Consider the following 14,531-nt stretch of genomic DNA (forward strand, 5'->3'; position numbering starts at 1 on the left):
TCCCTCCTGCATGGAGCTGAGAACGTTCTTCCTGACCACCCAGACAAACCACAGCACATGGGAAAGCACTGTGAGGTCGTGTCTCAATTCTCCCAATATTTAATCCGATCATATTTAAACACAGCACTTCGAACTCACACTAAATGCTTTTGCACAAAGAGGAGCTGCATCCAATCATCCTGTATTTTCGGAGAAGACGTTCATCTCATTAAGCCGGTTTGAGGCCTGCTATCAAAAATTAGAGGGACTGGAACCGGTGATATTCATCATTCATACAATGAATGTGAGTTTCCTACATCATAATCTGTATTATTTCGTTTATGGATTGACATTTTAGCAAGCAACCATTTGTGTATTTTCACAGCTATAAAGTAAACTAACTGGGATATGATTGCAATCATTCAAATTGCATGCGGTCGGTGTGGGCTGTTTTTTTGCCGGTGGACATCAGTTTTATGTGATGCTGAAATAATTTGCTCATGAAGATTTTTTCTTTTGTGACTGCATTTTTTTTTATTTAATCAGACAAATATTCATTGTCATAATATATAATATATTCATACAGAATAATTTACATTGTGATGCACTATTTCTTTTAAACTTCTGTGATTTTAAATTTCCTCCCATTTAATTTCTCACAATGAGACAAACGGCATGATTTGCTGTTCGTTTATAGTTTAGCCTGTGGCTGCATTTCATTAACGCACTGCCGGACCAGCCCCAGCACGTCCACGCTGGTCCCCCAGGCGAGAGTGACTCCCCAGCCTCCGTGACCGTAGTTGTGGATCACCGGCACACGGCGACCCCGAATCTGCACCACCTCCCTCTCCACCCTCGGGTTCCTCCTGCTTGGCCGCAGTCCAACCAGCTGGCTGAGAACTTTGGCTCTTTTGAGTGATGGCGCCAGCTTGCTGCAGCGCTTCAGGATGCTTTTAGCATCATCTTCGTCGAATTCTAATCGCCAATCGTTCTGCTGCCTTGTGCCGCCCACTGTGATGCTGCGTGCACCTGGGAAGATGTAAGTTAAACCATCTCCACATCTGATGAAGTGCTTTAGCCAGGGTGCCTCCACCTTGAGGATCTGACCTCTGATTGGGTAAACCTCGTCATCACCCACTAGCGTTTTGGACCCAAGCCCCACGCAGTTGACGATGATGTCATAATTCAGTTCCTCCAGGCTACTGATCTTCTTGCTTTCCACCACGCCTCCAGCCTTTCTGAACCTTTACGAATCAAGTACAAGACAAGAGATTGTCAATAAACAAACTAGTCACAAAATTACACGGTTCCCTGTAAAAAGCCATTTTGTGAATGAGGCCCACAGTGAAAGTTGAATGCAAAGGACAGACCTATCCTCCATCCACGGCAGGTAGCTGGAACATTCACACAATAGGGTGGTCACCGCCTGGCCAAACTTGTAACCTTGAAACCTCTTCAGCTCAGCCTCCGTCATGAACCGAAAGCTCATCACATGATTGGACCAGAAGGGCTTCTTATTGGCGGGAACTTCCTTGAAAATTTGCCATCTGGGAGGGGAAACGAAATAAAACAAAAATCAGTTATATAAAAGGTTTTAACGCTGACCTGGCGGAGTATTTGTAGAACAACGTCTACCCCGACAACAGCATCACTCCAGCGTCTGCTGCGTGTTCGGACTGAGCAATGGCCGACAGGTGATCGAAGCTGTCCATGACCCAGCGTCTCTGTCTTTCCAAGGGAACATCTGTTGGAGACAGAGACAGCAACATTCAACAGGCTAAAGTAACCTGCGCTGTATATGTACATATATCCACTATACAACCTCATAGAAGCTGCTTTATGAAGTAACACTGCTGTTAACTGCAAACAGGCCTCCCAGGAGGAGGTAATTATTTACTACCGTATACTATAATAAACGCATCACTAAATCATGAAGCGCTTGGTGGAGGTTGAAGTTCAATACGCCTGTGGGTTTCATAGAAACTGATGCTGTACTTTTTCTGTAATAATGAAAACAACCCCACTGCCGGTTGGACAGAATCATGACGTGAACAGAGGTGGACTATAACAAAAGTGCCAAATACTTACTTTTGCCACGTCTGAGGTTCAAAATCAGAGACGGACTATAAAATACCTGGAAACTCTGTAGGAAAAAAGATCCCTGCAGCTACATCGCTGGTGGTGTCCGGACTGAACTTGTCAGCCACCAGAGTGACGGAGCACATAGGAAGAGCCTCGGCGATGCAGACGGCGGTGGATGATCCGATCACGCCTGCTCCCACCACGGCAACCCGAACCCGCTTCATCCCGGACAGACTGGAGGTGAAACGATAATCACATACTACTTACAGCGAGATCACCGCGATGATTGGGTCTGGAAAACAACCAAGCCACAGTCCAAGGCTCAAAAATAAATAAGTTGCTGCTGTTAATTTTTTATTCCCACATGAGTGCAAAGGGCACAAATATGCAACACAAACACGTCTGTCTACGAGTCCTCAGAGGCTGCTGGACAGAAGTCAACGTTTCACACACGTTTTGTGCATCTCATAATCGGTTCCCTCAACTTGCTTATCTTTACAATTTGTAAACTACCACTACCCAAATGAACAAAAAAAAACAGGAATTTATATTTGAATCTGCTTAAATGTTCTGCTAAACAGTTGTGCACAAGTTCTTATTATTATTTTTGTTTTTACTTACAATATAGAACTGTAAAATATCGGCAGGCCAGAGGTGGAAAAAGTGTTTTGTTCTGCAACGCAGACCAACAATGTGACAGCGAGAGGGCGCTGTCTGATCACACGCCTGATTCACCGGTCTGCGTTTGATCGTAAACAGGATTACCTACACAAAAACACTTGACAGATTCTGATGAAACTTTTCCTGGACAAACCGAACCCACTCCAAAGTGAATATTTCCTGTGACATGTCCCTGACTTACAGTTTCATAGTAGTCCCTCAAGCAGTTTGTGTAGTTGACAAAAATACAAGTTTAAAAAGACAAAACAACAACGACCTCGCCGTTTGATCCGTGGGGAGTTCTTCTTTTCCACACGACAATCCTGGCCGAACAAACAAACCCACACCCTTCGTTATCGATAGATTTTGCACTAATACATAATCTGTGTATTATACTAAACTAAAAGTCACACCGAGACTCGTCCGCTCACCTGTAATGTTGCTTCTCCTGCACCTTGAAGGCGCGTAAATATTTAACTAATTTATTTATAATTAATTGTAATTAGGATAAATAAGATACACGCATTATGCGGCTTTTAATTTGTGTTCGGAATCTCGTTCCGTCTCATTCACAAAAGAAGACTCGTCACATTCAATGCAGTTCTCGCGAGAACAGGATCTCTTTCACGCCCTCTGTACAACCACAGACGTCGGTAAGGTCCTAAAAGATCAATATTTTTAAATTACAACTCGTTTCTAACGCCGAGTTGTGCCGGTCCGGTCACGGAGTGAAACTCGAACCGAACATTTATATTTTTAAGACATTTTTCCTGCTGCAGATTTCGTTATTTGTGCTAGTGGCCTGTTTCTGTTTGTTAGCTTGTTTGCTAAATGTAGCGTGAGGACAAGCTAGGGCAAAGTTAGAAATACTTTCTGTACTCGTTTGTTGTGGAAGATCGTGAATAATGTGTTGAAATATCTTAATTAATTATCCATAAATAAGAAAGAAACTCTTTATTTATCATGTGTGTATATAAGGTATGCACACAAAACAAATGCAATCAAATACGTTTCATAATCAGTACAAAAATGACCTAATTTCCAAAAATGTGTCCTTTTGTTTACTTATTTTATTACATTATTACTTAGTGTATTCACCACTTTGAGCTCTAAGTAGTATAAAAACCTCATTTTCCATATTTGGTGTAAAAATAAATAATTTCTTACCTTTCTCAGATACTTACTTCATATATAGTAACTTAATCTACTGGATTATGATTATGATTAGGATCTTGAACCGATTGGACATATTAGTGGAACAACATCATTTCCCCATGCCTGCGTTTTGTTTTGGGGTTTTTTGTGGGTATTTTGAAGTTGCCAATGTATTACTAACATCATATCATAATGTTGAAGAAAAGTGACCAGGGTTTAGCCCTGAGGTGCAACCCTCTATGACATTTCATCAGAATAGATGGATCAAAGTGCTTTAATACAAGATGTTTCTGTCCCTTGCATCATTTAACACTGCTTTTCATTCTGTTCCACAGGAACGATGACTTCAACAGCAAGAACGTCGTCACTCGTGGCTCTTCATTCCGATTCCCACAAGCAGAGCATCCTGAGCAAATTCAACAAACTCAGGCAAAGGGAGCTGCTGTGCGACATCACCCTCGTCGTGGAAAATGTTCACTTCAAGGCACACAAAGCCCTGCTGGCGGCGAGCAGCGACTACTTCTCCTTCATGTTCACAGCAGGAGATCGGACCGGTCAGCCCACCTATACAATTGACGGCATAGCGGCGAAGATGTTTGCAGCGGTGCTGGAGTTCATCTACAGCGCCCAGGTGCTTGTGGAGGCGAGCGCCGCAGAGCAGCTTCTGGCCACGGCTCGTCTCGTGCAGGTCGGCGACCTCGTGAAGGCGCTCGGTGAACTCGCACGACGCACTGCGACGACTGGAGGAGAGGAAGTGAATGCAAACACAGCCGAGGGACCGGATCCATCAAGACGCAAAAGAGGGCGACCGAAAAAAAACGCAGCTGCGACTCAGCCGGAGGGGAGAAGCGGACCGCATGGGAGCTCAGAGGAGGTGCAGGAGGAGGAGGAGGAGGAGGTGGCGGCGGCGGCGGCGGCGCGACCTAAAGACGATGCAGGAGCTCACCGGCACAGCAAACGCAAAATCCGGCCTCCGGTTAAATACAGGAGCTACAAAGTGGGTACTGACTCAGCACAAGGAAAAGAGCTCGGGAATAAAGGCAGGAAAAGGAAATACCCCAACACGGAGGCCCGATGCGAGGACTGCAGCAAAGTGTTCCAAAACCAGCTCCTCTTAAGGATTCACCAGAGGACCCACACGGGTGAGATTATGGAGCCGTTCTGGAGCAGAGCTTCACAAACGTCATTTTTCTTTTCCTCCTTTGCATTTGCTGCTAATGCTACTGATTCTTAAGTCGTCTGGTTGTACTATGATGTCAGAATGTCCCCCCCCCCGTCCTGCCGTCCTGCCCCACAAATAATCTGATTTTCCTCTATTTCAGTGTTAAAGAAAATAGAAAAAAAACACAACCTGTCTTTCTTTCTCAGGGGAGAAGCCTTTTCAGTGTTCGGTCTGTGGAAAAGCTTTCACCCAGAAACACGCTCTGCTGGCTCACCAGCGCATACACACCGGAGAGAAGCCCTTCGTGTGCTCCGTGTGCTCCAAAGCGCTCTCCTCCAAACACACACTGCAGGAGCACATGAACCTCCATGAAGGTAGAGCCGGACTTTATCGCTTTTGGGTCTTTGTATGTTTACCAGAACTTAAATCGTCTCTTTACCTGCATCTTCAGAGAAGAAATCCTTCAGGTGTGAAAAGTGTGGAAAGACGTTCAGTCAGAAGAGGCAACTCAAGAGCCATTCCAGAGTCCACACGGGTGAGATTCACACCAGCCTGTTGTTGTTGGGTTAGTTATTGTTGACATACCTGCTATCGTGACGCTCGGCGTGATTTTTATTTATTCCCTAAAATAAAAGGCAAATCATTACCAGAATGCGCTCAGTGCCATCACAAATTCATGGACACGGCTCAGCTGAAGAAGCACCTGAGGACTCACACAGGTAAAGGCAAAGGGCATTTTGTGAGCTGCTTAAAGTAAGATAAATCACTGCCAGTTAATGAACCAACATTAATATTCCAGGTGAGAAACCTTTTACCTGTGAGATCTGTGGAAAGTGCTACACAACCAAGAGCACGCTGCAGACGCACATAAGAATTCACAGGTAGGAGTAACACATATGTAACACACTTAGTTTGTGTAGCACCCTTCTGATTACGCTTTATTTTCACGTCAAAACATCCTCCAGAGGCGAGAAGCCGTACGGCTGCAGCATCTGCAACAAATCCTTCTCGGACCCCAGCGCCAGACGACGACACGTCACCTCCCACTCCGGAATGAGACCCTTCGCCTGCTCCGTCTGCAGCCTCTCCTTCACCCGCCTGGACAGTCTGAAAACACACGGCAAATCTCACAACAAGGAGAGAGCTGCACCAGCGCAAGCGCCGCAGCAGGAGGAGGAAGAGGAGGAGCCTAGCATCCAGCAGCTGCAGCAGTACCAGCTGCCTTCCAGCTCTGAGCAGGAGATCCAGCTGGTGGTGACGGGAGACGATATCAATTTCGTGCCGTCTCAGGAGCAGCAGTTCAGCATCATCACTACCGTGGGGGAGACGGCAGAGTCCAGACTCACCCTCCTCACCCGGTCGTCGGGAAACATGCAGAACATGGCTCTGGTTGCCCAGGGCGGCACGGCGGACCGGAACCCTCAGATCCAGGCGATCAGCATGCTGGAGGGGCAGCAGCCCGAGCAGATGCACGTCATCACTCTGAGCAAAGAGGCGTTGGAGCAGCTGCAGGCGCACCACAGCCCCCCGCAGCCCCTCCAGGTGATGCAGCCGCCGGGCGTCGCTCAGGAGAACCGGGACAAACGCAGCCAGACCAGCGAGCAGATCTCCAGCCACCACATCCAGGGACAGACGTTCCAGATCCAGGCGGGGACCGTCTCGTACCTGTACACCACCGGGCTGCACCAGGAGAGCTGAGCCGCGGGCCGGACTGGACCGGGACCGATAATGAACTAAACTCAACGAACGGAGGAAGACGTTCTTCCTGGCTCACTTCATCGGAGCCTCTATTTCACTCAGGCGTGCATCAACGACAGAAATCATGAGTTTATATAAGCTACGTTTCTCTAAATATTCTTCACAAGGACCAAACCAGGAGAATCCTTCAGAACAATGTGACCTGGGACTCGTATTCAAGTATCTTCCCTCAAACCACTCCTCATGTCGAATGGCAGAAAACCTGTTTGGCGTGTTGAATTTACGAAAAGGCCCGGGGACACAGTTCTGAGTTCTGGTAGCGTCTCTCTGGAGACGCAGGCGAGACGGATCCTACAAGAAGGAATGTGTGAGGGTTGATGGCGGGTCCGAGCAGACATGGAGTCTCTGTTGCTCTCATGGAGTCTCTGTTGCTCTCGTTAGAGGAGCTTATGCAGCTTCCTCAGATGAGACGATCTATTTAAACTGCTTTCATATGATTTATTTATTGCTCCGAGCTATTTGAGTTAAACACCAAACAGAAGGTGAGGGTTATAAATAACCTTCCTGACCTGGAGGGCATTGCTCTTTGTGGGAATCCACTCGCTTCTATTTCTTCCACGAGTGCTGAGAGTTGACGGGACGCCTCCGTCCAGCAACACCTTTAGGAACGGGGACACGTTTGTGGAAATACACATCGTCGAGTCCTACCTCATCTCTGCTTCCACATGACTGACTTGTCGTGGTGTAACCATGGAGACAGCATCCGAAGAATCACCATTTCCTGCCCATCGTGTGGGCAGTGGCTGGCCTATAGGGGGCCCTATCGTCACAGTGCAATCCTGCTTTTGCTAGAATATGATGTCATAATGTTGGGCTTTTATGCTTATCTGTAATATGCAGTGTATTAAATGTGACATCATGCAGAGCACCGGTTCTTCAGCAGCACACACCTCACCCGTCACGTGTTCCATAACCTGCACTTAATCTCGTTCCTCTTCGATACAGTGTGTGATTGGTTCTTAGCTCATGATGCGATCATCCAATAGGAAATCAGCCTCTTGGTGACTGCAGCTGTTCCAATTCCTCTAGAGAGAAAAGTAATATAGAAAAAGCAATTGTCAGTGGTTCTTTAAGCTTTATTTACACGCACCATCTCTGATACAACCATGATGGGAATGGTGGAATTACAGCTTACAGTGACGTTTCTCTGTTTTGTAGGAGCAATAGGAAGACATGATTGGCAGTGAGCGTTATCAAAAATTAAAGTGGACAACAACAAAAAAAATCATTGTGTTTTAGGATGAAAAACAGGGACATTTGGAAGCACTGTTGTGCAGATTTTATTGTGAACACGATATTTTCCAATTAAATTTAAGTCAGATTACAGACGTCATTCATCAGTTCAGATATTCCATGTTCAGAATTAGCGACCAGCTCCAACGGGAACACATCTGTCTCCCAGAGCGGCAGGCCTGCGTGCATCGATCTGTTTTTACATGAGTCGTCTGGGTCACCTAAAAAAAAACACACACACATTTGTGAGGCAACTCTGGAGGACGGCAGACGCTTTGTCAGCTTTTCAGAGGCAGCCGGCGGACAGGAGACGATCTGCATTGCTGTCATCGCTCCATTCTGGGTGAAAACACAAATCTCAAACTGACGAATATTAAGCCAGGGGTCAGAGATTAATCGAGCATAGGATTCAAATTTGATTTAAAAAATACCTTCATAGTCACAAAATTCTAAAATAAGTAAATATAATTTGACGAGTCGTAGCCTTTCATATGAGGTGCTGCACCAGAAACGTATTCAATTCATGGTAACAGGAGAAACACCAAGAGTCGTCACGCGCTGGACGTTGTTGTTGTTGATGCAGGTGACACATTCAGAAGCTAACAATGTTAGCATGCCTGCTGTTTTGGAGGACAGATGTGTTCACAATAGTGATGAAGGTGAACCGTTGAAAACCAAATGAACAAGGTTCGTGATGTGAAAGTAGTGAACGTCGAGCAAGCCATCAAAACAAAAGTGCTGCTACGCCGGCCCAACATGTCACACTGAATGAAATCACACACGTGCTCGTGGAAAATAAAATACATTTACTAATTCTGTTTTCCCAATGAGTAAAACAAATAATGGAAAAGACAAATTCATCCTGATGTTCCTACAAAAACTGTGCTGATGTCAATTTGTTGTTTTGCTCTCACAGCACCGCTTCTTCATATTTATACACTGCTTATCCTCTTATTTCCACTTTAGATGCAGAAATATTTTGGCAATATTTAAAATACTGTTTCTTTCTCAGATGGCGAAAAAAGATTCTACATCTCTCGTCATTCCTCCTTTCTCAGCGGCTGTTTTAGTGTTGATAAAGTTTAGTGCTCCATGTGCAGCCCCCCCCCCCCCGGCTTATGTTCTTATTTATAGCACCAAGAACTCCTTCAAATGAACACTGAAGCGCTGCAGTTGAGTTCTGTGGAGTCGCTACGGGCGGTCAATCGATCTATATAGCTCTGATGCAAGTCAAATAAATCTAAATCATGCTGCTCAATAAACATTTATTCTGTCCTAAACTCTGCATTGATCTATGTTTTCAATATTGCAATAAGTGGGAGGGGAGGAGCGATGGAAAGGGCCCTGCAGCGGAAACACCCCGTTATCAAGACTTGAGTGACGCACCTCTGTAAATGAACAGAATTCACAGTAAAGTCACTAAAAACAGGGTCAAACTTACAAAACAGAAGTAAAACTTTACATACATACGTACTCACACAGTGTAGATAGCACATCTGGATAACACCCTAGCCTCTACAGATCGATATTTGGTGCATGATTCTGTATCAATGAGAAAGATAAAACGTCAAGTATCCCCCGCTGGAGCGTAATAATGCAACATTCTCTGCAGCTTTTTCTGTAAACAGGCCGTCACCCACTCTGACGGCTGGTTTGGCAAACGTGTTGAACGAGGAGAGCAAGCCGGGCGGAGACACCGTTCGTCTTCAGTGTCGTGTATCATTTGCGATACTATACTAGCGATTTTCCCTGAGACTGACATGAGTCGATGCTTTTTTTTTTTTTTTGAAATGGTGTCGAATGAAAAGTCCTGCACTTCCCACCCCCCCGGGTCGTTCTCGCCACACAGCCGTTGTCTTTCCGTGGAGACGCCAGTCAGTGTCTCAGACACTTAGAATACAGTACCAAATGTAATGCCTCACGTGAGAAATAAGGAAGGAGGAGGGGGAGAAAAAAAAAACCTCTACATGATTACACGTTTACATACATGTTCTTTCTACAATACGGGACGGTGAAACTCAATTTACAGTGTCCAAACTCCCCAAAACGGACTTTTTCAGCTTGGGACCCAGCTGTGAGGGGACGTTGGCTTGGAGCTGGAGAAGCTTCCTGCACTCCTGTTGGTGTTCTGGGCGGCGGCGAGGCGAGAATCAAAGCTGAGGTCCAGGCAATCGGCTTCCATCAGCTCATTGCGGATGATGGAGTCCATGTCGCACTCCAGACTGCCGTTGAACACGTCGAGTTCCAGATCGGCAGGGAAGCGGTCCGGGGCCGACAGCTGCATGGAGGCGTTCTTGCTGGGAGTCTTCAGGCGCGGCTGCTTGGCGCCGTTGTCCGGGGCCGACACGCTTTCGGCCTGAACTTCGCCCGTGGGGTCTTTGCGGAGCAGCATGGCATTCCGGCGGGAATTTTGCAGGACGATGGAGGCGCTAGCTTGGGACATCAGCGGATCAGACTGGGTGAGCATGACGTTGGCGTGGCCGTGGGAATCCAGGCTGAGCAGATCTTGCAGGGTCTGTTCATCGCCGAAGTGCGAGACGCAGGAGAAGGTGGTCTGCTTGTTCTCCTGGATGGTCTGCATCGGCGACTGGCGCAAACTAGTGATGGACGGCGGGCTAAAAAGAGGGTTGGGCCCGTAGCCGCCGGAGGGGCTGCCCAGACTGCTTCCGGAGCAGCTGAAGGTAAACACTGTGGTCCCCTGACCGTCAGCGCCGATGTCTTCCTCTCCGGGAGGAGGCTGCTGGGAGGCCGTCAGGCTGATATTGTCCAAAAGGTCGTCCATCAGGTTGTCAGAGAGCCCGTCATTGAGGTTCATGGTCCCTGCGAGATCAGACAGCCCCGTATGGCCGGTGGAGGGGGACATGCTGCTGGGGCTGGAGTAGAGCATCGGGGAGAGGGGCGCGTCATCATCCGGCACCTCATCCAGCTCCAGGTTGGCCAGGATTGGGGACAAGCGGCCGCTGAGAGTGCTGGCGTTAGAATTGGTCCGAGAGCGGAAGTCTGTCCAGGCGTCCAGCTCGTCGCTGCTGCGGGAGGTGGGACTTCCTGTCCATTTGGCGAGGCTGGAGGAGCTCTCGGAGCCGCCATCCTGAGCCGCCTGCAGCGAGGCTTTCTTCTTGGTGGCCCGTCCTCGGGCTCCTTTGATGTACTTGCTGTTGTCCATGGATACGGCCCGCCGTCGGGGGGCTTTGCCTCCTTTGCCTCCTTCCGGGTTGACCATCCACCAGGAGCTCTTCCCAGTTCCTTCATTCTGGACTTTCACGAAACGGCTGTGGAGGGACAAGTTGTGCCGGATGGAATTCTGCAATAAGAACAAGTGAAAATAATTCGCTTTTAAGAAAGATGATTGTCATTAATGGCCTCAAACAGAGCTGACCTTTAACCTTCGTTGTCATTGGAGTGACAGAGCAAACACCATATAACATTTTAGGGAATCAAAATGTTAGTTTTGTATCTGACGAAAATGAATACAAAGTAACCAACTTCAAAAAATGCACACAAGAACGCTGCCCGTGCAGTTCCTGCTACGACACACTCCGCCTCACACTGTGCCCTATTTCTGGCAGTTCCAAAAAATGTGCAGGATTTCCCTGGAGGCGTTCCCAACCATGTACAGTATTAAAAAGCTGGAGCCAGAACGGGGCCCCAGCAGGTCACACTGCGGTAACAGAGGAACTCTGCAGCCCAGGGGAGCCAGGATTCAGTAGGATCCTCTGAAACTTGAATTAACACGAGTTTATTTCTACCCAACATCTGGAAAGGTTAAAGGCTTATACCAATGAAGCACTTTGGCTTCCCCACCAGGGGTGCGTTTAAAAAAACTAAACTTGAATATGTTGTCCCTGTTAATTGCAATTCTTGATAACTGCACGATTAAAATTACAAGATTAATGAACTCAATTAAAAAAAGTAGCACGATTTATATGTTCAGTTTGGATACATAAAAAAAAAACCCTGCATGCTCTTTCATCTGAGACAAATTCTGCTCGCTGAATGAGCCAAAACTGAACTAATGGTGGAATTCCAGTGCTAAATGTTCCTGAATAGCAGCAGGTACCACTCCTCCTCCTCCTCCTCCTCCTCCTGCATGATGTGAACGCTGCACAGGTACGATCCACACAGCTTTTTAAAGGATAAATCACAAAGAGCGACTCCTGCCGGCCTGCCCATCCCCCACGCAGCCATAGCAGCGCCCTTTGAGCAAAGCCTCGTTCTGAGCGGGGGGGGGGAATGGAGCAACGCCAGTTTAACCAGTGCCAGATCCAGAGAGAAACAGCGAGCGTCTCTCACACTGACCTACATAATTCAGAGTCAGCTGATCGATTCTGGTGCCACATGAAGAGACCGTGGGCCGCCGGCTCTCTAGCTGGATCCTCACGTTGGAGCTTTGGGTTCTGGTGTTATACTGGGTCCAGTCCTTAACTGCGTCTCGTGCCCATGTCCAACAGTCAGGCTGATCTCTGAGTGTCACACAGCTAGAAAGTGTCTCAGAAAAACTGCTGACGCCAGCAGTTCTGAAACATTAACCCCTTCCTCTGGGGTGGGGGGGGCTACATCTGAAGCATCAACCAGCTGATTGTGTGCAGATTAATCAGGTACACACACAGCTCGTATTTTAAAGCACACTTCCACACAAAAGCACAACATCAGGGATTTAAGGTCAAACATCTGACGCTCATCCAGACGAGTTCCAGACGGGGTCAGCTGGTCAAGATAAGCCCCGGTTACTGATAACAGCCCTTCTGAGTAGGGCCGACCCCCCCCCCCCCCCCCCCCCCACACACACACACACACACACATTATCATTATCATACTATACACACACCCATGTCTAGGGATGTAGATATTTTAATAAAGTTTCAAACCATTCCGCTACCTTGATTTGTAGTCATAGTAATTCTTTATTTATAGGAATACCTAAAGAATGTATTCAGATATTATTTCTTCACGTATTGCTGCATAGTTCACCATTAACGTTGCTACTATGACATCATTGAGGAAAACTTGTTTTAAGCCTGAAATATACAATTAATGGCATAATTAGGTGGAAATATTTATCTGAAACTATGTTGGACGTGATCTCGCAGACTAGCAGGAGGACAGAATAAATCAGACTAACTGGATTAAGTTATGGACCAGACCTCTGCATCCGCTGGATTACTAACCTATTTCCAGCGTTTCTATAAATCCTACAAAAGCTTCCATCAGACTTCAGTCCGCGGCAGATGAATTGGTTTTCCCAGGCCAAACTAATCCTTCAAAATCAAACAGAAGCAGGATCTGGTGAGAAGAAGAAGCCCCCCCCCCCATTGCTGTCGTGAGCAGCTTGAAAGTGAAATTAACTGTTAGGAGGATGATGTAAACGCTACAGAGCGGATTACCGTGAAGCTTGGTGGGAGGATGGAGCGGAATAAACCTCATTAAGTGTTGGAGCAGATACGGATCAAGGAGAAACTGCTTTACGGCCATTTAATGTTCCTCTAGTGCCCAACATCTCGTCATTCTCTCACGTTCTTTTACGTACTTTACCATCTGACGGCTTTACAGCTGGATTTTGGACGAGGTTTGACTGAAACGAAGGGGACCGTTTTGGATGTGGTGGAGGCATGCCCTCCACTCGGGGGGGGGGCCCACATTTCTTATAATAAACCTGTGTCTGCACCATCTGCATCCCATAATAACAGTCTGTTCTTTGCAGTGATGACAGCACCAGCTCACCTTCCAGCCAGCAGAGCTGTTGCTGTCGCCTTTGTCCTTGAAATAGGGCACAGACCTCACCATCCAGTCGTAGATCTGGGACAAGGTCAGCCTCTTCTCGGGGGCGCTCTCGATGGCTTGCGTGATGAGGTCCGCGTAGGAGTAGTTGCCCCACGCGTTCCTGCGGGCGGAGGACTTCCGAAGCTGCTGGGAGGCAGAGCCGCTCAGAGCCGCGGCGGCGGCGGCGGCGGGGGGGGTCTGCGCATCGGCGGCCTCCCCCTCCTCCTCATCCTCCTCTTCCTCCTCCTCCTTGCAAGGCCCGCGTTGGACCTCCACGGGCTTGGAGACGGAGATGCTACTCGGCTCCCCGGGGTTGGTGGCACCACCACCGGCTTTGTGGGCATCGCCACTCCCCTCATCATCATCATCATCTTCCTCTTCGGGGATGACGTCAGTGTCATTCGCAGGCTTGCCCGCGCCAGACTCCGGACGGGGAAGGGGCCAAGTGCAGGAGCGTGGCCGTTTCTGGGGCTCGAAATCGGGGTCTATGTCTAGCGGGGGCTCGTTGCGGGGGGGCTCGGCCATGTTAAGCGGTTTCCATCAACGCATGCGGGAAGCAGAGACAATTTATTTGCTATGCGCGACGCGCAAACGTCCGTCCGGCTCAGTCCCAGCCCGCGTCCGTCTATCTGTCCCCCCGCAGGGCGCAGCAAGCAGAAGCGAGCACCAGCATCGAGAAAGCCTCCCCCCGCGCACAGCCCCCACCCCGAACAACATGCATTGCAATTTGCGTGAAATGTGCAAA

General features: G+C 47.9%; 3 protein-coding genes across 3 annotated transcripts; 1 reads left to right on the forward strand and 2 right to left on the reverse strand.

Moving 5' to 3' along the window:
• Positions 1–613: 613 nt before the first annotated feature.
• Positions 614–2,285, reverse strand: ddo (D-aspartate oxidase). The gene is made up of 4 exons (XM_068752272.1): positions 2,114–2,285; positions 1,615–1,723; positions 1,350–1,526; positions 614–1,223 (listed from the first exon to the last, which is right to left on the reverse strand). The coding sequence occupies exons 1-4, from the start codon at positions 2,283–2,285 to the stop codon at positions 671–673; spliced, it is 1,011 nt and encodes a 336-aa protein (XP_068608373.1). The 3' UTR covers positions 614–670.
• A 1,931-nt stretch (positions 2,286–4,216) lies between these two features.
• Positions 4,217–6,736, forward strand: zbtb24 (zinc finger and BTB domain containing 24). The gene is made up of 6 exons (XM_068752337.1): positions 4,217–5,018; positions 5,245–5,412; positions 5,490–5,573; positions 5,674–5,757; positions 5,838–5,919; positions 6,004–6,736. Exons 1-6 carry the CDS (start codon positions 4,217–4,219, stop codon positions 6,734–6,736), a joined length of 1,953 nt encoding a protein of 650 aa, XP_068608438.1.
• Positions 6,737–10,085: 3,349 nt separating this feature from the next.
• On the reverse strand, positions 10,086–14,311 carry foxo3a (forkhead box O3A). Its single transcript, XM_068751791.1, has 2 exons — positions 13,748–14,311; positions 10,086–11,330 (listed from the first exon to the last, which is right to left on the reverse strand). The coding sequence occupies exons 1-2, from the start codon at positions 14,309–14,311 to the stop codon at positions 10,086–10,088; spliced, it is 1,809 nt and encodes a 602-aa protein (XP_068607892.1).
• Positions 14,312–14,531: the final 220 nt, after the last annotated feature.

Source organism: Brachionichthys hirsutus, chromosome 18 (assembly GCF_040956055.1).
Source record: "Brachionichthys hirsutus isolate HB-005 chromosome 18, CSIRO-AGI_Bhir_v1, whole genome shotgun sequence".
In the NCBI taxonomy this organism is placed as follows: Eukaryota; Metazoa; Chordata; class Actinopteri; order Lophiiformes; family Brachionichthyidae; genus Brachionichthys; species Brachionichthys hirsutus.

What these genes read in the sequence shown, in the direction of transcription:
- ddo (XM_068752272.1), bottom strand. Translation starts at nt 2,285, where the DNA reads ATGAAGCGGGTTCGGGTTGCCGTGGTGGGAGCAGGCGTGATCGGATCA. An exon ending in TTTTCCTACAGAGTTTCCAG is followed by an intron (nt 1,724 to 2,113) that starts GTATTTTATAGT and finishes TGTCTCCAACAG; the next exon opens with ATGTTCCCTTGGAAAGACAG. An exon ending in GGAGTGATGCTGTTGTCGGG is followed by an intron (nt 1,527 to 1,614) that starts GTAGACGTTGTT and finishes TTCCCCTCCCAG; the next exon opens with ATGGCAAATTTTCAAGGAAG.
- zbtb24 (XM_068752337.1), top strand. Translation starts at nt 4,217, where the DNA reads ATGACTTCAACAGCAAGAACGTCGTCACTCGTGGCTCTTCATTCCGAT. An exon ending in CCATTCCAGAGTCCACACGG is followed by an intron (nt 5,574 to 5,673) that starts GTGAGATTCACA and finishes CTAAAATAAAAG; the next exon opens with GCAAATCATTACCAGAATGC. An exon ending in GCACCTGAGGACTCACACAG is followed by an intron (nt 5,758 to 5,837) that starts GTAAAGGCAAAG and finishes TTAATATTCCAG; the next exon opens with GTGAGAAACCTTTTACCTGT.
- foxo3a (XM_068751791.1), bottom strand. Translation starts at nt 14,311, where the DNA reads ATGGCCGAGCCCCCCCGCAACGAGCCCCCGCTAGACATAGACCCCGAT. An exon ending in ACAGCTCTGCTGGCTGGAAG is followed by an intron (nt 11,331 to 13,747) that starts GTGAGCTGGTGC and finishes TTCTTATTGCAG; the next exon opens with AATTCCATCCGGCACAACTT.